The sequence below is a fragment of the Rattus norvegicus genome, chromosome 1 (genome assembly GCF_021556685.1).
Source record: "Rattus norvegicus strain SHRSP/BbbUtx chromosome 1, alternate assembly SHRSP_T2T, whole genome shotgun sequence".
Lineage (NCBI taxonomy): Eukaryota > Metazoa > Chordata > Mammalia > Rodentia > Muridae > Rattus > Rattus norvegicus.
This window is the reverse complement of record NC_141534.1, coordinates 250,815,529-250,842,425: the sequence shown is the minus strand read 5'-3', so window position 1 is coordinate 250,842,425 and position 26,897 is coordinate 250,815,529. Positions and strand designations below refer to the sequence as shown.

Here is a 26,897-nt window from a genome sequence, read left to right as displayed (position 1 = left end):
AATCTAACCAAGAAATTGAAAGGTCTATATGACAAGAACTTTAAGTGTCTGAAAAAGGAAATTGAAGACAATAATCAGAGGATGTAAATATCTCCCACGCTCAAGGATAAGTAGGATTAACATAGTGAAAATGGCCATCTTACCAAAAGAAATCTACAGATTGAATATAATCCCCATCAAAATACAAACATGACTTTTTAAAGATCTTGAAAGAGCAATTCTCAAAATACATATGAAAAAATAATATACCCAGGATAGCAAAACATTCCCAAACAATAAAAGAACTTCTGGGGGAATCACCATCCCTGACCTCAAGCTATACTACTCAGCAATAGTGAAAAAATGGTATTGGTAAAGAAAGAGACAAGCTGATCAATAGAATCAAATCAAAGACCCAGAAATGAACCCACACACCTATGGACACTTGATTTTTTTTTAATAAAGAAGCCAAAAGCTGAGACACCGCCCAGACCTGAAGGTACGCATTCAACAGTTCTCTGCACCCATATCCGATGGGAGGGAGAGCTAAACCTTCAGAGGGGCAGACAGGCCTGGGAAGCCAAAAGAGAATACACTCTGCCCACATTTCTAACACCAGAGGAAAATACCTAACGCCATCTGGGACCCCAGTGCATGGGGGCTACCAGAAAAGGCGGTGCAGGCCCTCCTGGTTGCCGCCCTCACTGAGAGCTCAAAAGCATCACCCCATGAGCAAACTTGAGCTGCGGGACCACAGGTAAGACCAACTTTTCTGCTCCAAGCAACCTGCCTGGTGGACTCAGGACACAGGCCCACAGGAACAGCTGAAGACCAGTAGACAGGAAAGACTACATGCCTGAAAGCAGAACACTCTGTTCCCATAATTGGCTGATGTTGGGAGCGGCTAAAGATGGCGCTGACATCTAGTGGTCGTTTGTGGTATTACAACCAATTAGCTGTGTCCTTGGCATTTCCTCTGGCATTTACAAGGCCAGGGTGATATGCATGCTAATAAGGTATCTCATACTCCACCAATCCCCAGAGGACAAGTTTATAGCCACTGTCTGTTTTGTACTTAAGGCAAGTGTCTTTGTTCCCCGAGGTCCCCCGTATCAAGAATGAGGTGTTCCTGCAATAAAGGCTGTTGAGAAGAATCCAACTGTGTTGCATCTTCCTTGCTGGTCAAGGTGGGTGCTTCAACTGGTGGCCAAGTATGGGGACCCGAGAAAATTCTCTTTTCTCGTGGGTTCAGAACTCTTCAGTTTTCAGGATGGGCGACGTCGGTAAGTTCCCAAAAGGGGCAATTAGCTTCTAAATAAGGGAACATAAAGCTCCCGGGGAATAGGGATCATAAAATTTCTATAATGGGACAATAAGGTTTTCTGGAGTAAGCAGAGACGATGAAAGCTTTGGTATAAAGGCTACAAAGTAAGGTTCTCTGGTGTAAGCAGAGATGATGAAAGCCTTGGTTTAGAGGCAAAAGGGTTTGTGGAACACGGCAATGTTGTCTTTCTCATTTGATGCTTTGTGGGTTGGACTAGCACTTTTGCCTTATACTCTTTTTGTGTTGTGGTGTTGCTACTGTTTGAATTGCCATCGTTCAGGACACGAATGCATTTGCTGGGAAGAGCCCACTAATGATGAGCCACAAGATCGTGTGTAAATAAACATGCCAGCTCACCCTGCTCGTAAATCGATCATAAATAAGGTCATAAAAGCATGGGAAATTCACACTCCACCCCACTCCTGTCAGCTCTTCAGGAGCTTCTTGGTCAGCGTAAGCTTAAAATCGAAAAGAAAATCCTGTTGAGTTTTCTTGATGAATGTAACCATTGTGCTCCGTGGTTTATAGTGTCAGGATCGCTCAAGTTAAGAGCATGGGACAAGGTAGGAAAAGATCTGGATAGGGAAACTTCAGAGGGCAAGCTTAAACCAGGGAAAAAGCTGCTTTGGCATATGGTTCATGCCTGTTTAGAAGATAAACAATGTGAAGAAGCTGTTAGGACAGGTCAGAAAATCCTTACAGAGCAACAAGAGAGTATGTCAGAAGGAGAGAAAGTTTTGAAGGAAGGAAAGAAAAGAAAAGGAGGAAAAGAAGTAAAGGAAAAGACAGAAAAGACCAAGGAGAGGATAGACAGAGACAGAGGTAATAATCAGGACCTAGAGACAAAGAAAATATATCCCTCCTTAAAGGCATTGACCTTGGGAATGTCTAGTGACTCAGAGCTTAGTGATAATGACTTAGTTGACCTTGAGGCAGAAGCTGCTCGGTATGAGAAAGAGATTTATCATCCTGACTGGCCACATGTCTATGCTATGCAGGAACAAGCCAAAGAATTAGATGAGAAAGCAATTATACCAATGGCACCCCCTGCACCTCCGTATAACTTTCAATGTCAAAGGATGGTGAAGCCTGCAGGAGGTACTTCTTTTTGCCCAGAAGTATGGAAATAGTTAGGATTGAGTTTTCCAGTTTTTCTGGATGTAAATGGGCAGCAACATCATGAACCTGTTGACTTTAAGACAATAAAGCAATTAGCAGACTCAGTCAAAACCTATGGAGTCAACGCAGCTTTTGTTATCGCTCAAATTGAGGCTCTTGGCAGATACTGTCTCACCCCTGGAGACTGGGGGAGTTTAGCCAGAGCTTGTCTCTCTCCGGGTAAATATTTGGATTGGAAATCTTTCCTTTATGAAAATGCTAACACTCAAGCTGCCATCAATTTGGCTTCAGGAGCAGACCCTCAGAGACATTGGGACGCTGACATGCTATTGGGAATAGGCAGATTTGCTCTGGACCAGACTGGTTATCCAGATCTGGTCTATAGCCAGATTAATGAAATAGCCATTAAAGCCTGGAAAGCATTGCCTAATAGAGGTGCAGTCTCCGGGAACCTTACCAAGGTTCTGCAAGGACCCACAGAGCCATTTTCAGACTTTGTAGCCCCCATTGTGGAGTCCGCTACCAAGATCTTCGGAGACCCCGATACAGTTATGCCTCTTATTAAGCAGCTAGTGTATGAACAATGTACAAAAGATTGTAGCACTGCTATAACGCCATATAAACATAAAGGTTTAGAAGTTTGGATGAAGGTCTGCAGGGAGATAGGAGGGCCACTGACTAATGTTGGCCTAGCTGCAGCAATGATACAATTAAAAAGGAAGAGTACTATGGAGACTTGCTTCAGATGTGGCCGTAAAGGGCACTATAGAAGTCAGTGCCCAGACAGAAGTGGAGAACAGAGTAATAGCAGACCTCCACAACCTAGATTGTGCCCCCGCTGTAAGAAAGGGAACCACTGGGCAAATGAATGTCGATCTATAAAAGACTTGGATGGTCGCACCCTAGCGACAGGATATGGTGGTGCACAGCCAAAAAAACAGACAAACGTCCCCAGGGCCCTCAAATATATGGGGCTCTACAGAACGACAGGCAGGGACAAGACAAACAGAAGCCTTGGCCTTCTCTTCACCATCCAAAGGACCGAGGAGAGCCACTAAAGGCTCCGCAGGACTGGACCTCCACTCCACCACCAGACTCATGCTGACCCCCCAAATGGGAGTACAGCCTATAGACACAGATTTTAGAGGTCCTCTCCCTAAAGATACAGTTGGGCTATTGTTGGGACGCTCCTCCTCTGCCCTGAAAGGTTTACAAATTGTACCTGGAGTAATTGACCCTGATTATTTAGGCACAGTAAAAGTCCTGGTAACCTCTCCCCAGGGAATTACTGCTATTTCTCCTGGAGACAGAATTGCCCAGCTGCTGCTTCTGCCTAGCTTACATAGGCATTTTCCTGCTGAAAATAGAGTCAGAGGAGACGGAGGTTTAGGATCTACAGGCTCCCGATTTGCCTTTATCTCGTTAGAACCAGGTAATTGTCCAATGTTAACTTTGACTGTGGAGGGATGTTCTTTCCTTGGTTTGTTAGACACTGGAGCAGATCGTAGTGTCATCTCTGTTCATGACTGGCCACCCAGGTGGCCTACACAAACATCATCTCAGGCCCTATGTGGTCTAGGGTACGAAATGGCTCCCTTACTTAGCTCCAAGGAGTTGACATGGAAGGATGCAGAAGGAAGGTCAGGAAAGATTACTCCATATATTATCGACATTCCTGTGACTCTGTGGGGCAGAGATGTGTTAATAAATCTAGACATGAGACTGACTAATGAGTACTCCCACAGGCCAAGGATATGATGATAAAAATGGGCTACATGCCCAGAAAAGGTCTAGGAAAAAATTTACAAGGACAAGCTGACCCAGTGCTGCTGAATTCTAAAAGGGACAGGACAGGTCTCGGTTTTTCCTAGGGGCCATTGAGGGAGGCATACCCATTACATGGAAAACAGAGGAACATATGTGGATTCCTCAATGTCCTTTATCCTCTGAAAAATTAACTGCTGCTGCTGAATTAGTGTCTGAACAGCTGCAATTGGGACATATACAGCCATCCACATCACCCTGGAACACACTTATATTTGTTATCAAGAAAAAATCAGAAAAGTGGCAATTATGACATGATTTAAGAGCTATCAATTCTCAGATGCAAATAATGGGTCGCATACAGAGAGGTTTACCACCGCTCTCTAGTATTCCTGGTGATTGGCCTATTATTATTATTGACATTAAAGACTGCTTTTTATTCCATTCCTCTTGCCCCACAAGATAGCGTGCAATTTGCATTTACTTTACCCTCTATGAATAATGAAGAACCTGATAAGCATTATCAGTGGGTGGTCTTGTCTCAAGGTATGGCTAATAGCCCTACTATGTGTCAGCTGTATGTACAACAAGCCCTACAGCCTATACGTGACCAATTCCCAAAATTAAGAATAATACATTTTATGGATGATATATTGCTTTCTGCTAAAGATTGTAGCACCCTAGAAATGGCCTATGCTAAAGTGGTTAAGATGCTTGAAAACAATCAATTGTTTATAGCACCAGAAAAGGTTCAAATGGGTAAAAAGGGAGAGTATTTAGGAACAAAGATTACTCCTCATAGTATTTCCCCTCAGAAAATTGAATTACGAAAAGATCATTTAAAAACATTACATGACTTTCAAAAGTTACTAGGAAGCATAAATTGGATTCAACCCTATATTAAAATGCCTAATGTAGATTTACAGCCACTCTATGAGATCCTGAAAGGGGATTCTCAGCTTACTTCACCCCGTGCTTTAACCAAGGACGCACGATTTTCCTTAAGGAAAGTAGAGAAAGGACTGGAAAAGGCAATGCTAAGAAGGTACAAGGAAAAGGAGGATGTTCTTTTGTGTATACTGAGAACTTTTTGTCAGTCTACAGGAGTGCTATGGCAACAAGGACCACTTCTGTGGATTTATCCCCATATTTCTCCTAATAAGACCCTTGAATATTATCCTTCTGCTGTTGCACAGCTTGCTATGTTAGGTGTTAAATCTTGTATTCAGCATTTTGGTATTTTACCCAAGAAAATTATTATACCATATACTGCAACACAGGTGGAAACACTGTGTGCTCTAATAGATGATTGGGCCATATTATGCTGTAGTTTTGATGGAGAGTTTGACAATCATTATCCTAAGGATCCTTTGTTACAGTTTTTTTTACTGAACATCCAGTGACTTTTCCTAAAGTCACTGCCTCAGAGCCTTTGTCTGGAGCATTAGATATTTATACAGATGGCTCCAAAACAGGTGTAGGTGCCTATATGGTTGATTCTCAAGAACCAGTATTAATTCAATACAGTCCAGGCACCCCCAAATTACAGAATGTAAAATTGTATTGGAAGTTTTTAAAAGATTTCATGATTCTTTTAATTTAATTTCTGATTCTGCTTATGTAGTTAAGACTGTGCGCTCACTTGAAATTGCAGGGCCAATTAGGTCGACTACTACTGTATGTCAAACTCTTTTAGAATTACAAAAATTGATTTGGGCCAGAAAAAATAAATTTTTCATACAACATATTCGAGTTCATACTAATTTGCCTGGTCCCATGGCCAGTAATAATGCCCTGGTGGATGGTAGTACTCATAGAGAATTTATTTTTCATGCAGCTCCAGTTGATCTCACTAGAGAATTTCATCAAAAGTTCCATGTTCCTGCTTTCACTCTTCAACAAAAATTTAAAATCTCTAGAGCTGCAGCTCGTAATGTGGTGCTAAGTTGCCAGAATTGTGTTCAATTTCACCCCCTTCCTCAGGTGGGAATTAACCCTCGTGGTCCGTCTGCTAAGACTTTGGCAGATGGATGTCACACACATATCTCAATTTGGAAATTTAAAATATGCTCATGTTTCTGTTGATACCTGCTCCGGTATTATACATGCCACTCTGATGACTGGTGAAAAGGCTCGTAATGCCATTAGTCATTGCTTAGAGGTGTGGGCAGCCTGGGGAAAGTCTGATAGTCTCAAGACAGACAACGGGCCTGCCTACACTGCAAAGTCCTTTTGGGCATTTTGCCAAACTATGCAGGTCAAACATACTACAGGATTGCCATACAATCCCCAAGGTCAAGGAATTGTGGAAAAAGCACATCGTACCTTAAAAGAGCTCTTACAAAAACAAAAAGGGGGAATTGCCTATGGCAGAACACCAAGAGAACAGTTGTCCTTGGCTCTTTTTACTCGGAATTTCTTAATTTTGGACGCGCATGGCTGCTCTGCTGCAGATCGCCATGCTGCTACTAAACCTATGACTAATGCAGACGTAAAGTGGAAGGATGTCTTAACTGGTGAATGGTGTGGCCCAGATCCCGTAATTTTGAGATCTAGGGGAGCTGTTTGTGTTTTTCCATAGAATCAAGACAATCCGATCTGGGTGCCTGAACGTTTGACTCGCAAACTGCCTCCTTCTATTCCTGAAGATGAGACTACGAACCCTACTATTACTACTGGGAATGGTAATCCAGGTTGATTCACTCACGCTGTGGGCTATTGCCAGATCCTGGCCAGTACTTATGACAGGTCATAGCAATTCTACTGTTTTGCCAACCTTTTTCTCCACATGCTGTTTGCGTGATGTTCCTTGTATAGTGCCAAATGGAGAATTGCCCCAACGGTATACTGCCACTAATCTTTCTTTGTTACATACATTATGTTTCACTCTTAAAAATTCCTCCCAGCCTTGCATATAGCTGCGAAGGACAACATTGGCAAATTGGTTAGATCCTGTGAGTAATAGTGCTATGGGCATTGGAAACATCCTGGCTGCCTTGAGTCAAATGGAGACACATCAATCAATAATTCTGCTAAGTTGAACATTACAACTTTAATTATGATGCATAATTGTAGTTTTCCATCACCCCAGGGCAAGGCATTCACACACTGGATAACTCTACCTGTCGTAGAGTCCTACCTACTTGCCCCCCATATCAAGCCTTTCCACCTAATTTTACCCCATGTTAGAGTCCATTCCATAGAGCAAACCAATTCCTACCGGGATTTGAATTTTCCCCTCCTCTTGGCAATGTACAGTATGATCAGGAAAAAAATAAGACTGGCAAGCTTAATTTTTGGCCTTGGTATCAATGGGCATTATCAAATGAGCAGGGAGCATACACATCTCTAATTTCTTTTGCTCGATTATTAGGTGAAGAATTTACATTGTATAATATTTCAGCCACTAGAACTAATAACAAAACCAGTTTAGTAAATGTAAAGGTTAATGGCCTTTTAGCAAATGATACTGCCGTTGGTGCTTCAGTATGTGTTAGACCACCTTTCTATTTTTTCATAAGCACTAATTTAAGCGATAATGCTTTAAATTGTAATAACTCTGATGTAGTCTATTATTTAGCTGAATGCTGGGATGGCACCAATGATACCGCAGTGATGGTCAAGATTCCTTCTTTTCTGCCTATCCCTGTGGAAGCAAATCCAGATAATTTCCCCATACTTCATTTACTAAGAACCAAAAAGGATTTTGGTATTACAGCAGCTATAATTTCAGCCATTGTACTATCAGCCACTGCAGCAACAACAGCCACGATTGCTATGACTAATCAAGTACAGATGGCTGAGACTATCAATCAGATTGTGGAAAGAACCGCAGTGGCATTAGAGATACAAGAAGAATTTAATGCCCACTTGGCATCTGGCTTTCTATTAGCTAACCAACGAATTGATTTAATTCAAGAACAAATTGAGGCATTATATCATATGACACAGCTGACCTGTGTTTCCTCCCTTAGAGGCTTATGTATTACACCTTTGCAAGCTAAACTTTCTCAGTATTCTCAGCAGAGCAAAGAAATCTCGAATTATCTGAAAGAAAACTGGTCCATGAAAGCGGAGCAATTATCGAGACAATTGCTGGTGCAGATTGCTGTCCTTAATAACACTAGAATGGAACCCATCACATTTGGAGATTTCACCTTGTGGATTATCAATGCTTTCTCCTTTTTTAAAGAACGGGCTGGCATGTTTGCCTGGGGGGGCATTGTCCTCTTGGGATGTGGAGTATGTCTATGGATCTTTTGCCATTTACAACGAGAGCATGCCAGACACAAAGTGATTGTTTATCAGGCTATGGTTGCCATTGAAAGTGGTGCTTCTCCCAATATATGGCTGGCCTCTTTGAAAAATTAAGAGGTCGCCCTAGATCGTATTTTGTCACTGTTATGTGAAGTCATTGTATCCAGAGACAGGCAACTTTCCTCAGGCTTGGACCAACCTAAGGAAGGATCCTGGTGGCGATAGGGTTATCCAACGACAGGTAATGCCGAACTGTCAAGAGGAACGACCTAAGACAGGAGCAATGACAATAATGACTTGACACCCTAATCTAGACCAGTCATAGACAGAGGTGGCTACGCCCCGTTTGAACATTTGGGCTGGTCAAATGCCCTTCTGCCCAGTTTCTCCCCCAAATTAAACACACACGAATAGCCCAGAATGGTGTGTTACAACATAAATCATCTCTAGCCATTGGGGTGCAGTCCTAACTGCAAGAGTGGCTTGCCATGGCCGAGCTGGGCACTCTATGAGGCATGTCTGATCTCTCTCAGACCACTACCTCCATCTAATGGTTTCATTTATATAATACAATAAAGGTGGAGTTGATGGGAGTGGTTAAATATGGCGCTGACATCTAGTGGTCGTTTGTGGTATTACAACCAATTAGCTGTGTCCTTGGCATTTCCTCTGGCATTTACAAGGCCAGGGTGATATGCATGCTAATAAGGTATCTCATACTCCATCAGTCCCCAGAGGACAAGTTTACAGCCACTGTCTGTTTTGTACTTAAGGCAAGTGCCTTTGATCCCCGGGGTCCCCTGTATCAAGAATGAGGTGTTCCTGCAATAAAGGCTGTTGAGAAGAACCCAACAGTGTCGCAGCTTCCTTGCGTGGTCGAGGTGGGTGCTTCACGCTGAAAGGAAACAGGAAAACAGGTCTACAGCACTCCTGACACACATACATATAGGAGGTCTATCCACTGTCAGAAATAGCAGAACGAGGTAACACCCGAGACAACCTGATGGCAAGAGGCAAGCAAAGGAACCCAAGCACCTGAAACCAGGACTACATGGCATCATCAGAGCCCAATTCACCCACCAAAGCAAACACTGAAAATCCAAACACAAATAAAAGCAAGATCTAGATTTAAAAACACATTTGATCATGATGCTGGAGGACTTCAAGGAAGACATGAAGAACTTCCTTAGAGAAACACAGGAAAACATAAATAAACAAGTAGAAGCCTAATGGAGAGGAATCAAAAAAATCCATGAAAGAATTTCAGGAAAACACAATCAAACAGTTGAAGGAATTAAAAGTGGAAATAGAAGCAAAGAAGAAAGAACACAGGGAAACAACCCTGGATATAGAAAACCAAAGGAAGAGGCAAGGAGCCATAGATATAAGCATCACAAAAAGAATACAAGAGACAGAAGAGAGAATCTCAGGAACAGAAGATTCCATAGAAATCATCGACGCAACTGTCAAATATAATATAAAATGGAAAGAGCTACTGGTTCAAAACATACAGGAAATCCAGGACTCAATGAGAAGATCAAACCTGAGGATAATAGGTATAGAAGAGAGTGAAGACTCCCAGCTCAAAGCACCAGTAATTATCTTCAAAAAATCATAGAAGAAAACTTCCCTAACCTAAAGAAAGAGATGCCCATGAACATACAAGAAGACTACAGAATTTCAAATAGATTGGACCAGAAAAGAAACTCCTCCTGTCACATAATAGTCAAAACAGCAAATGCAGAAAACAAAGAAAGAATATTAAAAGCAGTAAGGGGAAAAGGTCACGTAACTTATAAAAGCAGACCTGTCAACATAACACCAGACTTCTCACCAGACACTATGAAAGCCAGAAGACCCTGGACATATGTCATACAGACCCTAAGAGAACACAATTGCCTTCACAGATTACTGTATCTTGTAAAACTCTCAATTAACGTAGATGGAGAAACCAAGATATTCCATGACAAATCCAAATTTACACAATATCTTTCTACAAATCCAGCAGTATAAAGGAAAATCTATGGTAAAGCCCAACATAAGGAGGCAAGTTAGACCCTAGAAAAACCAAGAAACTCATCATCTTGGCAAAAAATCAAAGAGCAGAAAAGCACACAAACAGAATCTCACATGCAAATATAAATATAACAGGAAGCAATAATCACTATTCATTAATATCTCTCAACATCAATGGTCTCAACTCCACAATAAAAAGAAATAGATTAACAAACTGGATATGCAATGAGGATCCTGCATTCTGCTGACTACAGGAAACACACCTCAGAGACAAAAACATACACTACCTCAGAGTGAAATGCTGGAAAACAAAATTCCAAGCAAATGATCTGACGAAGCAAGATGGAGTAGCCATTCTAATATCGAATAAAATCGACCTTCAACTTAAAGTCATCAAAATGATAAGGAAGGACACTTCATATTCATCAAAGGAAAAATCCACCAAGATGAACTCTCAATCCTCAATATCTATGCTCCAAATATAAGGGCACCTACCTAAATAAAAGGAACCTTACTAAAGCTCAAAGCCTACATTGCACATCACACAATAATAGTAGGAGATTTCAAAAGCCCACTCTCATCAATGGACAGATCATGGAAACAGAAATTAACAAAGATATACACAGACTAAGAGAAGTCATGAACCAAATAGACTTAACAGATACTTATAGAATATTCTACACTAAAGAAAAAGGATATATGTTTTACTCACCACCTCATATTACTTTCTCCAAAATTGACCATATAATTGGTGATAAAACAGGCCTCAACAGATAGAGAAAGATAGAAATAATCCCATGCATCCTATCAGACCATCACGGGCTAAATCAGGTCTTCAATAACAAAAGGGGAAGGATGCCCACATATACATGGAAGTTGAACAATGCTCTACTCAATGATAATCTAGTCAAGAAAGAAATAAAGAAATAAATTAAAGACTTTTTAGAATTGAATAAAAATGAAGGTAAAACTTCTCCAAACTTATGGGACACAATGAAAGCTGTGCTAAGAGGAAAACACATAGGTCTCAGTGCCCGCAGAAAGAAACAAGAGAAAGCATATGTCAGCAGCTTGACAGCACACCTAAAAGCTCTAGAACAAAAAGAAGCAAATACACCCAGGAGGAACAGAAGGCAGGAAATAATCAAACTCAGAGCTGAAATCAACCAAGTAGAAACAAAAAGGACCATAGGATGAATCAACAGAACCAAAAGTTGGTTCTCTGAGAAAATCAACAAGAAAGATAAACCCTTAGCCAGACTAATGAGAGGACACATAGAATGTGTACAAATTAACAAAATCAGAAATGAAAAGGGAGACATAGCTATAGAATCAGAGGAAATTCAAAAAAAATCATCAGATCCTACTACAAAAGCCTATATTCCACAAAACTTGAAAATCTGCAGGAAATGGACAATTTCCTAGACAGGTACCAGGTACCGAAGTTAAATCAGGAATAGATAAACCATTTAAACAACCCCATAACTCCTAACGAAATAGAAGCAGTCATTAAAGGTCTCCCAACCAAAAAGAGTCCAGGCCCAGACGGGTTTAGTGCAGAGATCTAATCAGACCTTCATAGAAGACCTCATACCAATACTATCTAAACTATTCCACAAAATTGAAACAGATGGAGCACTACCGAATTCCTTCTATGAAGCCACAATTACTCTTATACCTAAACCACACAAAGACCCAACAAAGAAAGAGAACTTCAGACCAATTTCCCCTATGAATATCGATGCAAAAATACTCAATAAAATTCTGGCAAACCGAATCCAAGAGCACATCAAAACAATCATCCACCATGATCAAGTAGGCTTCATCCCAGACATGCAGGGATGGTTTAATATACAAAAAGCCAATCAATGTAATCCATTATATAAACAAACTGAAATATGAAAACCACATGATCATTTCATTAGATGCTGAGAAAGCATTTGACAAAATTCAACACCCCTTCATCATAAAAGTCCTGGAAAGAATAGGAATTCAAGGCCTATACCTAAACATAGTAAAAGCCTTACACAGCAAACCAGTTGCTAACATTAAACTAAATGGAGAGAAACTTGAAGCAATCCCAATAAAATCAGGGATAGGACAAGGCTACACACTCTCTCTTTTCTTATTCAGTATACTTCTTGAAGTTCTGGTCAGAGCAATCAGACAACAAAAGGAGATCAAGGGGATACAGATTGGAAAAGAAGAAGTAAAATATCACTATTTGCAGATGATATGATAGTATATTTACGTGATCCCCAAAGTTCCACCAGAGAACTACTTAACCTGATAAACACCTTCAGCAAAGTGGCTGGGTACAAAATTAACTCATATAAATCAGTTGCCTTCCTCTACACAAAATAGAATCAAGCCGAGAAAGAATTTAGGGAAAAGACATGCTTCATAATAGTCCCAAATAATATAAAATACCTCAGTGTGAATGTAAACAAGCAAGTGAAAGATCTGTATGATAAGAACTTCAAGCCTCTGAAGAAAGAAATTGAAGAAGACCTCCGAAGATGGAAAGATCTCCCATGCTTATGGATTGGCAGGATTAATATAGTAAAAATGGCCATTTTACCAAAAGCAATCTGCAGATTCAATGCAATCCCCATCAAAATACCAATCCAATTATTCAGAGAATCATACAGAACAATTTGCAAATTCATCTGGAATAACAAAAAACCCAGGATAGCTAAAACTATCCTCAACAATAAAAGGACTTCTGGGGGAATCAGTTTCCCTGAACTCAAGCAGTATTACAGAACAATAGTGGTAAAAACTGCATGCTATTGGTACAGAGACAGACAGATAGACCAGTGGAATAGAATTGAAGACCCAGAAATGAACCCACACACCTATGGTCACTTGATTTTTGACAAAGGAGCCAGAGCCATCCAATGGAAAAAAGATAGCATTTTCAGCAAATGGTCAACTGGAGGTCAGCATGTAGAAGAATGCAGATCAATCCATGCTTATCACCCTGTACAAAGCATAAGTCCAAATGGATCAAGGACATCCACATCAAACCAGATACACTCAAACTAATAGAAGAAAATGTGGGGAAGCATCTTGAACACATGGGCACTGGAGAATAATTCCTGAACAAAACACCAAAAGCTTATGCTCTAAGATCAAAAATCGACAAATGGGATCTCATAAAACTGCAAAGTTTCTGTAAGGCAAAGCGCACTGTTGTTAGGACAAAACAATAACCAACAAATTGGAAAAAGATCTTTACCAATCCTACAACAGATAGAGGGCTTATATCCAAAGTATACAAAGAACTCAAGAATTTAGACTGCAGGGAGACAAATAACCCTATTAAAAATGGGGTTCAGAGCTAAACAAAGAATTCACAGCTGAGGAATGCCTAATGGCTGAGAAACACCTAAAGAAATGTCAACATCTTTAGTCAAAGGGAAATGCAAATCAAAGCAACCTTGAGATTTCACCTCGCACAAGTGAGAATGGCTAAAATCAAAAACTCAGGTGACAGCACATGCTGGCGAGGATGTGGAGAAAGAGGAACACATCTCCATTGTTGGTGGGATTGCAGACTGGTACAACCATTCTGGAAATCAGTCTGGAGATTCCTCAGAAAATTGGACATTGAACTACCTGAGGACCCAGCTATACCTCTTTTGGGCATATACCCAAACGATGCCCCAACATATAACAAAGACACATGCTCCAGTATGTTCATAGCAGGCTTATTTATAATAGCCAGAAGCTGGAAATAAACTAGATGCCCTTCAACAGAGGAATGGATACAGAAAATGTGGTACATCTACACAATGGAATATTACTCAGCTATCAAAAACAATGACTTTATGAAATTCATAGGCAAATGGATGTAACTGGAAAATATCATACTGAGTGAGGTAACCCAATCACAAAAACACACATGGTATGCAATCATTGACAAATGTGTACTAGCCCAAATGTTTGAATTACCCTAGATGCACAGAACACATGAAACTCAAGATGGATGACCAAAATGTGAATGCTTCACTCCTTCTTTAAAAGGGGGACAAGAATACCCTTGGCAGGGAATAGGAAGGCAAAGTTTAGAACAGAGGCAGAAGGAACACCCATTCAGAGCCTGCCCCACATGTGGCCCATATATACACAGCCACCAAACTAGATAAGATGGATGAAGCAAAGAAGTGTAGGCCAACAGGAACCGGATGTAGATCTCTCCTGAGAGACACAGCCAGAATACAGCAAATATATAGGTGAATGCCAGCAGCAAACCACTGAACTGAGAATGGGACCCCTGTTGAAGGAATCAGAGAAAGGACTAGAAGAGCTTGAAGGGGCTCTAGAACCCATATGAACAATAATGCCTACCAACCAGAGCTTCCAGGGACTACGCCACTACCCAAAGACTATACATGAACTAACCGTGGGCTCCAACCTCATAGGTAGCAATGAATAGCCTAGTAATAGCAGCAGTGGAAGGGGAAGCCCTTGGTACTGCCGATACTGAACCCCCAGTGAACGTGATTGTTGGGGGGAGGGCGGTAATGGGGAAAGGATGGGGAGGGGAACACCCATGTACAAGGGGCATGGGAGGGTTTAGGGGATGTTGACCTGGAAACCGGGAAGGGGAATAACAATTGAAATGTAAATAAGAAATACTCAAGTTAATAAAGATGAAAAAAATAAAAAGATGCCAAAAGCCTACAATGGCAAAAATAAATGATCTTCAACAAATGATGCTGATCTAACTGAAAGACAATATGTAGAAGAAAGAAAATAGATCCATATTCATCACCTTGTACAAAATTCAAGTCCAAATAGATCAAGGACTTCAAATTAAAACTGATACACTAAATATCATAGAAGAGAAAGTGGGAAATACCCATGAACACATTGGAACAGGAGACAATATCTTGAACAGAACACCAGTGTCTCAGATCAGTTTTGAGGATCAACAATTGATAAATGGGCCCTCGTGAAACTCAAAGGCTTCTGTAAGTCAAAGGATATTGTCAATAGGGCAAAATGGCAGCCTACAGATTATGAAAGGATCTGAACATACCTACATATGAAAGAAGGCTAATATCTGAAACTTATTTTTTAAATTTTTTACTGGTTTTTTATTCATTTACATTTCAAAAGTTATGCCCCTTCCCAGTTTTCCTTCCACAAGCCCCCTATCCTCTCCTTACTCCCCCTGCCCCTATTTCCCACCTGCCCACCCACTATGGCCTCAGTAGCGTAGCATTTTCCTATCCTGGGTCATCAAGCCTCTATAGGACCAAGGGGTTCCCTTCCAGTGACACCATATAAGGCAATCCTCTGATAAATATCCAGCTGGAGGCATGGAGGACCCCAGTATACTCTTTGGTTGGTGGTTTGGTACTTGGGAACATTGGGGGCTCTGATTGGTTGATATTGTTGTTCTTCCTATGAAGTTGCTACTGTCCTTTCCCTTTTCCTTCCAGGTCCCCATGCTTTGTCCAATGATTGGCTGTGTACATCCACATCTGTATTGGTTTGAATCTGGCAGATCCTCTCAGGGGAAAGCTCTACTGGGCTCCTTTCAGTAAGCACTTCTTTGCATTAGCAATAGTGTCTTTGTTTGGTGTTATCAGATTGGATGGATCCCTAGCATCTGGGAATTTCTAGGGGCTACCAACAGTTCCCCTTCCCCCACTTGCTACACATCTACTTTCAAATTCCTAACCCTCTGTATTTCTCCACCATCTCCTTCCATATTTGAACTGACCCCCTTTTCACTCCACCTTCTCTCTTCTTCCCAGATCCCTGTCTCCCTCTACGTTCCTGAGTTTATTCTCTTCCCCCTACTGAGTAGTACTGTAGCATCCACACTTTGTGGATCTCCTTTTTTTTTTTAGTTTCATATGGTCTGTTGGTCACATCATATGTATGCCAAGTTTCTTTTTGGCTAATATCCACTTATCAATTAGGACATAACATGTGTGTTCTTTTATGACTGGGTTAACTCACTCAGGATGATATTTTCAAGTTCCATCCATTTGCCTATGAATTTCATGAAGTCATTATTTTTAATAACTGCGTAGTATTCGTTGTGTAAATGTACCACGTTTTCTAAATCCATTCTTCTGTTGAGAGACATCTTGATTCTTTCCAGCTTCTAGCTAATATAAACAAGGCGGCTAAGAACATAGATGAGCATATGTCCTTGTTATATGTTAGGGCATCTTTTGTGTATATGCCCAGGAGAAGTACAGCTGGGTACTCAAGTAGAACTAATTCTAACATTCTGAGGAACTGCCAGACTGTTTTCCACAGTGGTTGTGCCAGCTTGCAATCCCACCAGAAATGGAGATGTGTTCTCTTTCTGCACATCCTCACCAGCATCTGAGTTTTTGATCCTAGCCATTCTGACTAGTGTGAGATGGATTCTCAGGGTTGATTTGATTTGCATTTCCCTGATGACGAAGGATGTTGAAAAATTTTAGGTGCTTCTCTTCTTGGCTGTTTGAGATTCCTGAACTGAGAATCTCTGTTTAGCTCTGTGCCCCATTTTAGTAGGATTATTTGGTTCTCTGGAGTCTAACTTCCTGAGTTATTTGTATATTTTGGATATTAACCCAGTATCAGATGTAGGATTGTTAAAGACAACTCATCTTTGCATTGCCATTTTGTTCTATTGACCATGTGCTTTGCCTTACAGAATCTTTGCAATTTTATGAGTTCCCACTTGTCAATTCTTGATCTTAGAGCATAACCATTGATGTTCTATGCAAGAAATTTTCCCTGTGCCAATGTGTTTGAGGTTCTTTCCCACTTTTTCTTCTATTAGATTTATCATATCTGGTTTTATGTGGAGGTCCTTGATCCACTTGGACTTGAGCTTTGTACAAGGAGATAAAAATAGGTCAATTTGCATTCTTCTACATGCTGACCACCAGTTGAACCGTCAACATTTGTTGAAAATGCTATCATTTTTGCCACTGGATGGTTTTGGGTCCTTGAACTCAAGAAGTTAGACACCCACAATGCAATTTTAAAATGGGGTACAGAAGAAAAGAGAGGAAACTCAATTGTCTGAAGAACACTTAAAGAAATGTTCAAAGTCCTTAGTCATCAGGAAAATGCAAATCAAACAATTCTAAGATTTGATCTTACATATGTCAGAATGGCTAAGATCAAAAACTCAGATGGTAGCACATACTCATGAGGTTGTAGAGCACAGGGAACACTGCTCCAATGCTGGTAGGAGTGCAAACTTTTACAAACACTTGGAAAATCAATTTGATGCTTTCACAGAAAACTAGGAATGGCTATACCTCAAGACCCAGATATATCACTCCCTGGGCACATATCCAAAAGATGCTCCACAATACCACAAAGACAGTTAATCAACTATGTAATAGCAGCTTTATTTGTAGTTGTCAGAAACTGAAAACAATCTAAATGTCCCTCAACTGAAGAATGGTTAATGAAAGTGTGGTATGTCTATACAACAGTATACTTTCATCTATAAAAAAACAAATCCTTCCTGAATTTTACAGGCAAATGGATGGATCTTAAGAATTTTATCCTAAGTTAACCCAGTCTCCAAAGGACATGCTCTTGTAAGTGTATATTAGCCACAAATTACAGGGTATCCATGCTACCACAGACTCAAGGAGACTGTAACAGAAGGAGAGCACAATCAAGGATGTTTGATGATCACTTGGAAGGGGACAGAGAATTGTGGAAGGCAGATGGGGATATGGAACTGAGTGGGAGAAGGGATCATGAAATGTGGTGGGAGATTCAGTGTTGGTTGTGTGGAGGAACAGGGGAGATGGCTGAATGGCCATGAGAATGAATGGAAAGCAGCAACTAACAGGGGGAAGGGCAATTTCAGGTAAAGAAAGAGACCTGGTTTAGGAGAGACATCTAAGAATCAGTAGTTGTATCCTTACCTGTGACTCACAGCTTTGGGTATATGGAGCCTGGGAAGGCAGGAACCCAGGTTAAGCAATAGGAAAACCAACCCATCCAAAAATTTTGATCCAAAACTTTTCCTGTTTACAGGAAATGCAGGGCTTGGAAATGGAGTAGAGCCTAAGGAATGGCCAAACAAAACCAGCCCAACTTGAGACACATCCCAAGGACAAACACCAAACCCTGACACTATTCCTAATACTCTGTTATGCCTGCAGACAAGAGTCAAGCATGGCTGTCCTCAGACAGGCTCAAACTACCAACTGACTCAGACAGATGCAGACACCCACAGCCAAACAGTGGATGGAGTTTGGTGACTTTTATGGAAGAAGAGGAAGAAGGATTGCGAGCTCTCTTTTTAGAGAGGGGAAATCGACAAGAAGACCAACAGAATATCTTTTCAGAGATGGGAATTCCACAAGAAGACCAACAGAATCAACTGACCTCGGATATTGGGGCTTTCAGAGACTTAACCACCAACCAAAGAACATAAAAACGCTAGACCTAGGTCTCTTTGCACATATATAGCAGATGTACAGCTTGGCCTTCATTTGAGACCTGAACAAATGAAACTGAGGCTATCCCAAAAGCTGTTTGATCTATGTAGGATATGTTATTCTAGTACTGCCTTGTCAGGACTCAGTGGGAGAGGAGGCACCTACTCTTGCAGAGACTTGAAGTGTAGGATTGGGGAATACCCAGGAGTCCCCCAACCACGGAAAGGAGAAAGTAAGAGAGGACTGGGGAAGGAGTATGTGAGGGGGGTTGAGTGGGAAGGGAAGTGGGCCACATGTAAAGTGAATAATTAAAAATAAAAAAATAGAGGTCATTGGCATGTGTGCCCCTCTGAAGACTCTACAACCTGAAGTCCTCCAAGAAGATCTGCTGCACCCAAGGCAACAGAGAAGGTACCATCCCAAATAACTTCAGTAGGTGGGCCCCCAAGGAGTCCAGTGGTCTAGGTACCCATCTCATTTACACAAACTCTACATCCATTCTGGCCAGTGCCTTCTGCATGAGCAGATCATCAGCATATCAGTCCCTCAGAAGACTCCACAGTCTGAAGGCATCCCAGAAGAACTTCTGCACACCCATAGCAACAGGTAAAGAACACTCACAAATAACCACAGCACATAGGACCCCTGAGGAACCCATTGGATATCTCCATTCAAACTCCACCTCCCTGTAAGCCTGCATCTTCTGCCAGGATGTATCATCAGCATATCTGCCCTTCTGATGATTCCACAATCTGAAGGACACCCAGGAGATCTGTTGAACCCAGGGCAAAAGATCCCACAGAAAGAAGGCCTACTAGGGGGACTGCTACACCTAAGGCAAGAGACCACACAGTATGAAGGAAGCCCAGGAGACCTACAACAAGGGCCACAGATCTCCCAGGGTTACTGAAGCAAACCATTGACACAGGAGGTAGATGCAAAACAGAGAAAACTAAATCAGTTAACAATAGAGATAATCAGATATTGAGAAGCAAGTGCAAGAGCATAATCAATGAAAGCAATGTACACTGGCACCATAAGAACTCATTTGGATACCCCAAAGCAAATGAAAATTATGATGTTGACCTGAACTCCTGTCTCATGAAGTTAACAGGGTGAATTTAAAAAGACATAAGAAAAAGTGGGGAAGAATCTCAAACACTTGGGCACTGGAGAAAATTTCATGAACAAAAACCAAAGCCTTATGCTCTAAGATCAAGATTCGAAAAATGGGATTTCATAAAACTGCAAAGCTTCTGTAAGGCAAAGGACACTGTTGTTAGGAAAAAACAGCAACCAACAGATTGGGAAAAGATCTTTACCAATCCCACAACTGATAGAGGGCTTATATCCAAAATATACAAAGAACTCACAAAGGTAGACTGCAGGGCGGCAAATAACCCTATTAAAAAATAGGGTTCAGAGGTAAACGAAGAATTCACAGCTGAGGAATGCTAAATGGCTGAGAAGCACCTAAAGAAATGTTCAACATCTTTAGTCATAAGGGAAATGCAAATCAAAACAACCCCAAGATTCTACCTCACACCAGTCAGAATGGCTAAGATTAAAAACTCAGGTGACAGCAAATGCTGGAAAGGATGTGGAGAAAGAGGAACACTCCTCCATTGTTGGTGGGATTACAGAATGGTTCAACAATTTTGGAAATCAGTCTGGACGTTCCTCAGAAAATTGGACATTGAACTACCTGAGGACCCAGCCATACCACTCTTGTGCACATACCCAAACGATGCCCCAACATATAACAAAGACACATGCTCCACTATGTTTATAGCAGCCTTCTTTATAATAGCCAGAATCTGGAAAGAACCCAGATGCCCTTCAACAGAGGAATGATACAGAAAATGTGGTACATCTACACAATGGAATACTATTCAGTTATCAAAAAACAATGACTTTATGAAATTCATAGGCAAATGGATGGAACTGGAAAATTGGGATCCAGACTGAGGAGACCCAATCACAGAAAAACACACATGGTATGTACTCATTGATAAATGAATATTAGCCCAATGCTTGAATTACCCTAGCTGCACAGAGCACATGAAACTCAAGAAAGATGAACAAATTGAGAATGCTTCATTCCTTCTTTAAAAGGGGAACAGGAATACCCTTGGGAGGGAATAGGGAGGCAAAGTTCAGGACAGAGGCTGAAGGAACGCCTCTTCAGAGCCTGCCCCACATGTGGCCCATACATATACAGCCATCCAATTAGACAAGATGGATGAAGCAAAGAAGTGCATGCTGACAGGAACCAGATGTAGATCTCTCCTGAGAGACACAGCCAGAATATCGCAAATACATAGACAAATGCCAGCAGCAAACCACTGAACTGAGAGGAGGACCCCCATTGAAGGAATCAGGAAAAGGACTGAAAGAGCTTAAAGTGCTTGAAATCCCATATGAACAACAATGCCAACCAACCATAGCCTCCAGTGACTAAGCCACTACACAAAAACTATACATGGACTGACCCTGGGCTCCAACTGCATAGGTAGCAATGAATAGCTTAGTAAGGGCACCAGTGGATGGGGAAGCCCTTGGTCCTGCCAAGGCTGGACCCCCACTGAACGGGATTTTTAGGAGGAGGGCAGTAATGGGGGGAGGATGGGAAGGGGAACACCGATATAGAAGGGGAGCGGGAGCGGTTAGGGGTATGTTGGCCTGGAAACCAGGAAAGGGAACAGCAATCGAAAGGTAAATAAGAAATACCCAATTTCATAAAGATGGAGAAAAAAAAAAACTTCAGCGACAGCAGATGCTGGTGAGGATGTGGAGAAAGATGAACACTCCTCCATTGTTGGTGGGATTCCAGACTGGTACAAGAGGTGTAGGGGTTGGGGTATGTTGGCCTGGAAACCAGGAAAGGGAATAACATTTGAAATGTAAATAAAAATTCCCAATTTAATAAAGATGAGGGGAAAAAAGAAAAAAAAACGGGAAGAATAAGATGAAAATCCCAGAGGCCAGAGGGAGGGGAGAACTTGGGTTTGGGAAGAATACTGGAAAGGGCAAGGGGGAACAGGGTCGCATACAGGGTGGAGAAATAGGATAGAAACTCTGAAGGCCAGTATAACAAATGTAATTATGTGACCACAGGGGTTGGGATCTGGGGTTACCCTCTAAAAACCAGAAATCTGGGAGGTGAGAGAATTTCTGGATTCAAATGAAGAACCCTTAAATAAAATGCCTTACAGTAGAGATAGGGACCTTGTACAGCATACCTCAAATAGGAAGACCGGGCATCAAGTGTACATTTGGGGTTGCCATCTCACAGTCAAACCCCTGACCCAGAATTGTTCCTGTTTAAAATAACTTCAGGGACAAAAATGAAGAAGAATCTGAGGGAAAGGAGGTTCAGCGATTGGCCCACCTTTGGACTCAGCTCAGGTGGTTGTTCCACGGCTTGACCCTATTACTTATGCTGTGGTGTGGTTATAGGCAGGAGCCTAGCATGTCATTCATCTGAGAGATCCAACAAACAACTGATATAGATGCAATAATTATACCTAAACTATGGACTGAAGTTGGGGACCCCTGTGTTTGAATTAGGGAAAGACTGGAAGAAGCTGAGGAGGAGGGTGACCCCAGAGAAAAATCATCAATCTCAACTAACCTGAAACCCTGAGATCTTTCTTTCACGAAACCAACAACCAAGCAGCATACATGAGCTGGTCTGAGGTCCCCTGACATATATACAGCAGACTTCCTGGTCTGGCCTCAATGGGAAAAGTGCCTAACCCTGGAGAGAGTTGAGGCCTCAGGAAGTGTGGAGGCTTGGCCATATGAGGTTGGAACATCCTCTTGGAGATGATAAGATGAATGGGATAAGGAACTGTAAGAGGGTGACCAGGGAGGAGGGCAATGACTGGACTATAAAAAAATAAAAGTAATAATAGAAAATAAAATAAATAAAAATAAAACAGAAAATCCTGTTGTAGAATGTGTGTAGTCTACCACTATGTGTCCCACCATACACCCTTTTATTCACATATTTTTACTTGAAAATGTTCATTGCAATGAGTCATTGGTCTGGTTGAAGATCTCTAGCTTCCACTACATCATCAATAAAAGACCCTGACAGGAACTCCTCTCACATACCTTGATGTTGGCATATGTCATAGAGATCCTTTAGCTTTGGATCTGCAGGACCTGCCCTTTTACACACTCCAGCCGTTCATAGATGAGGTAGATGTTAAGGATGGGTCAACTCAAAGCCCTGCATTTGGGGCTGTGTGGTAGCTAAATTGATGGTCCCACCAGCTCTCCTGAACTCATACCACCAGGACAAACTCTCCAGCATTACACCTGCTATCTCACACAGAACTGTAATCAATAAGGAATGAGGCCAACTCTTACAATTTCATACTGTAGAAGCTAGCTCACCCATGCCATTGTCATCATGTCATCATGTCATCTACTGTGCTACCCAGGCAAAATGCAGGGCCTCTCTCCCAGTGATGCAGCAAGGGTGGGGTGGGCCAGTCCTCCTACCTTCATGACCCCATGTCTATTTCTTCAAACCATGATAGTGGAGAGGGCATCTCTCTAGTGTCTACCCCACATCATGGTAGGCAAGTGGCAAGTCCAGCTTTCTCACTCTCACACACTCAAGGCTGATGTACTCACAAGCAACCAGGCCTAGCTATACTGTACTTTCAGGATGAGCTGCAGAGCCTACTCTCGGGGTGCTGCAGCTGGAGAGCAATGGGGCCAACTCTTCTACAAGGCCCCAGCAAAGAATGAGGCAGTTTTTCACAGGCTGCAGATATCAACATGACCCCAAATGTCAGCCCAGGTCAGGGACATTCTCCTGGTCTTTGGTGATAATAGACTCTCACTGTCTCAGGGTCATGAACCTAGACATGGCCTTCCATGGCAGCATAGACCAAGACTTCAAAATGTCCTTAGGCAGTATCACTGTCTATTCATATCATGGTGCTCCTCACTACTCTCAAGTCTTCAGTTCCAACTCTTTACATTGTGAACACATCCTTCCACTTCTTTTTCTCTTCCATCTCTCCATCACTTAGCTACATGAGGTGGCCTCTTCTGTTTCCATGTCCCCACTATTTAGTATCTCAGCTAAAGTCACCCACATTGACTCCTGGGAGCCTCCCCTATCCAAAGTCTCTGGGACTTCTTAGAGATTCCCCTCCCCTCTCCACTCCCTTTTCCCCAACCTCAGCAGTTGGAGATTTCAATACATTCTCCTAGTCCTCTGGGTCTCTCTCTTGTCTCTCCCCATACCTGATCCTGTCTCCCAGTCCCCCTTTCCCTTCCTCCTCGCGCCCAGCTCCCTCCCTCCCTCTACTCCCTGTGACTATTTGGTTTCCCCTTCTAAGTATGATTCAAGCATCTTTGCTCAGGCCTTCTCATTTAACTTCTTTGAGCTTATGAGTGTATCAAGAGTATTCTCTACTTAAAAATAATATCTACTCATCAGTGAGGACATACCATGCATGCCATTAGACGCTGAAAAAAGACTCTGAGATCCCAAGAAATACTTTTTAATAATGCAAAATAAGTCAATGATATTAACTGCTCTAACAAGTAAAATGCCAGTCAGGTGGTGGTGGCATATGCCTTTAATCCCTGTATTCAAAAGGCAGAAGCAGTTGATTTCTGAATTCCAAGCCAGTCTTGTCTACAGAAAGAGTTCCAGAACAGCCAGACTTACAAATAGAAATCCTGTCTCAAAACAAAACAAAACAAAACAAAACAAAACAAAAACAAAAACAAAATAACAAAAAAAAACAAAACAAAAATAAGTGGGGAGGGATTTTGAGATCATTTATCATCATTCTGTTATCCTAAGGCTTTTCCTGGAATACTGCTTTATAGAAGTATAGAGGATTTTAATCCGGCAACATGGTCACTCTGGCAAGGGATCATGTCCAAAGACCAAGGTTGTGTGATCTAGCTGGAATGCAGACAAACCACACATCTTTAATACCTTTGGTTGGAATTTAGACACACAGGTGTAGTGGGTGGACCTAATGCTGATTCCTCAAGACCTGGTTACCCCAGAGACAAAAGAGTCCACACATAGATAAACAAAAGTGATACTATGTGACCTTACTCCCAAGTTTTTTCTGATTGGTAAATAAAGACGCCAACTACCAATAGTTGGGAAGAAGAAACATAGGCAGTATTGAGGATTCCAGGGCTTTGGATTGGGGGAAGAACCACAAGAGAAAGAAGGGCATGATGGAGAAACCATGATAGGTAAGTTGAGTCATGAAAATGTGGCCCTAAAGGTTGGCCAATTGGACTTTTTTTAGTTCATGTTTTATGAATCCTTTTATTTTGCTGATGTTACTATTTTATATATATGAATGTACATACAGATTCACAGGCAGAAGAATGAGAAGGCCATTGGGCCTGGCTTGGATTTTCAAAAACCTCAAGCCCTACCCCCAGTAAGAGATACCAGAACTGTAGGATACCTGACAAGGAAAGCTACAGATCAGGTGTGGAACCAGACCAAGTGGATGAAGTATGTTACAGTCAGCAAATCCAAAAGGAATTGGAAATATGAAGAATATTTTGACATCAGACATGGAAATGCAGAATTTGGGGTTTACTCTGCAGGTTTTCAGTATAACTTTGGTCCAGTATTTCCTAGTATATTTCCTTTCCTTCCCCTTTGACAGTAATATATATCTGGGCCAATTGGACTTAAGAGCATCCCAGATGAAATATAGTAAGTAATTTCTCAATGTTATCCATAGGAAAATAAATTTTAATAGCATAGACAGCAGATATCTACCAAGCTCTTGTGATGTTTAAGGTTCATTGTAAATAATCAAAATTGTGTGTCTTTTATCTAGGATCTGAAAGATCAAGGCTGGGTAGAAATTCCAGATGGGGATTAAAATTTTCTGTAATACATGTTTGGTATGCACCTTTAAGATAAAATTAGTTGGCAGAAGGAAACAGCCATATTTGAAAGTGACATCTAATTGAGGTGCAGACAAAATGATACAACAGAGAAAGTTTATAGAGAAAGAGCCAGGTAGGATGTGCCCAACTCTCATGAGAATAGGACAGAAAAGAGAAGCTATTTAAGAGTAGCGCAAGGAGAGTCAGTCAGTTTTGTGTAGAGCATTTGAGTGAGCTTGGAGGCAGTGCAGTGAGTGCAGTGCAGTGGAGTTGAGTTCATTTATAAGTTCATGCAGTTCAGTGCAGGTCAGCAGAGGAAGTTGAAGCCAGAGAATAAGAAGCCAAAGGATTAGAACATATTTCCAGAATTAGTTTCAGGCCAATCAGGGCCATTCAGAAAGAAATTGAGGGAAGCCAGATTGAGTCAATCAGTTTGGAAAGTACTTTGTGTCAAAATAGCTGAATTGGACCAGCCAGCCAGAATTCAGAGAAAACTAGAAACGTAAGCATCTTCAACATTAAGCATCCAAGACAGCAATTACATCTGATGAATAAAAGTTACATTTACATAGAAAATAGCAAAATACAAGGTACAAGCTATATGAGTTCAATTTAACAATGAATTTTATTTACTTCCATATAAATGCATATGTATATATGGCATGTGTTGGAAGTAAGTTGTAAATGTACCCATGTATATGTGCAGATATATATACATCTAAGCATTAATATCTTACATTAATCAGTGATATCAGTTCTTTTGGGTTAACTTGAGATTTTAAGTTAAAGTTCTTCAAAATAGTAGGGCAGAATAAAAATAATGTCATTTGAGCCAGATCCTCTCTTACACAAATCCATTTTCCTGTAAAAAAGTATATAATTAACCCCTTCTACTTGACAGGAACAACCAGTGTGATTGCAGCTCTAACAAAGAGAATGGCAAACAGATTCTTTGAGAAATGAACTTCAAAAGGCCAATTACTGAATTGGAGTGATGCTCAGTGGTTAAGAATACAGGCTGATCAAACCCAGACAATATTGCTGATGCCAAGAAGTGAATGCTGACAGGAGCTTCATATACCTGTATCCTGCAATGCTCTGCCAGA

The 26,897-nt window shown here is 41.3% G+C and overlaps 1 protein-coding gene across 1 annotated transcript; it reads left to right on the top strand.

Moving 5' to 3' along the window:
* The first annotated feature begins 2,187 nt into the window (after window positions 1–2,187).
* On the top strand, window positions 2,188–3,480 carry LOC134484832 (deoxyuridine 5'-triphosphate nucleotidohydrolase-like). The gene is made up of 2 exons (XM_087604325.1): window positions 2,188–2,401; window positions 2,453–3,480. The coding sequence occupies exons 1-2, from the start codon at window positions 2,188–2,190 to the stop codon at window positions 3,478–3,480; spliced, it is 1,242 nt and encodes a 413-aa protein (XP_087460451.1).
* The last annotated feature ends 23,417 nt before the right edge of the window (window positions 3,481–26,897 follow it).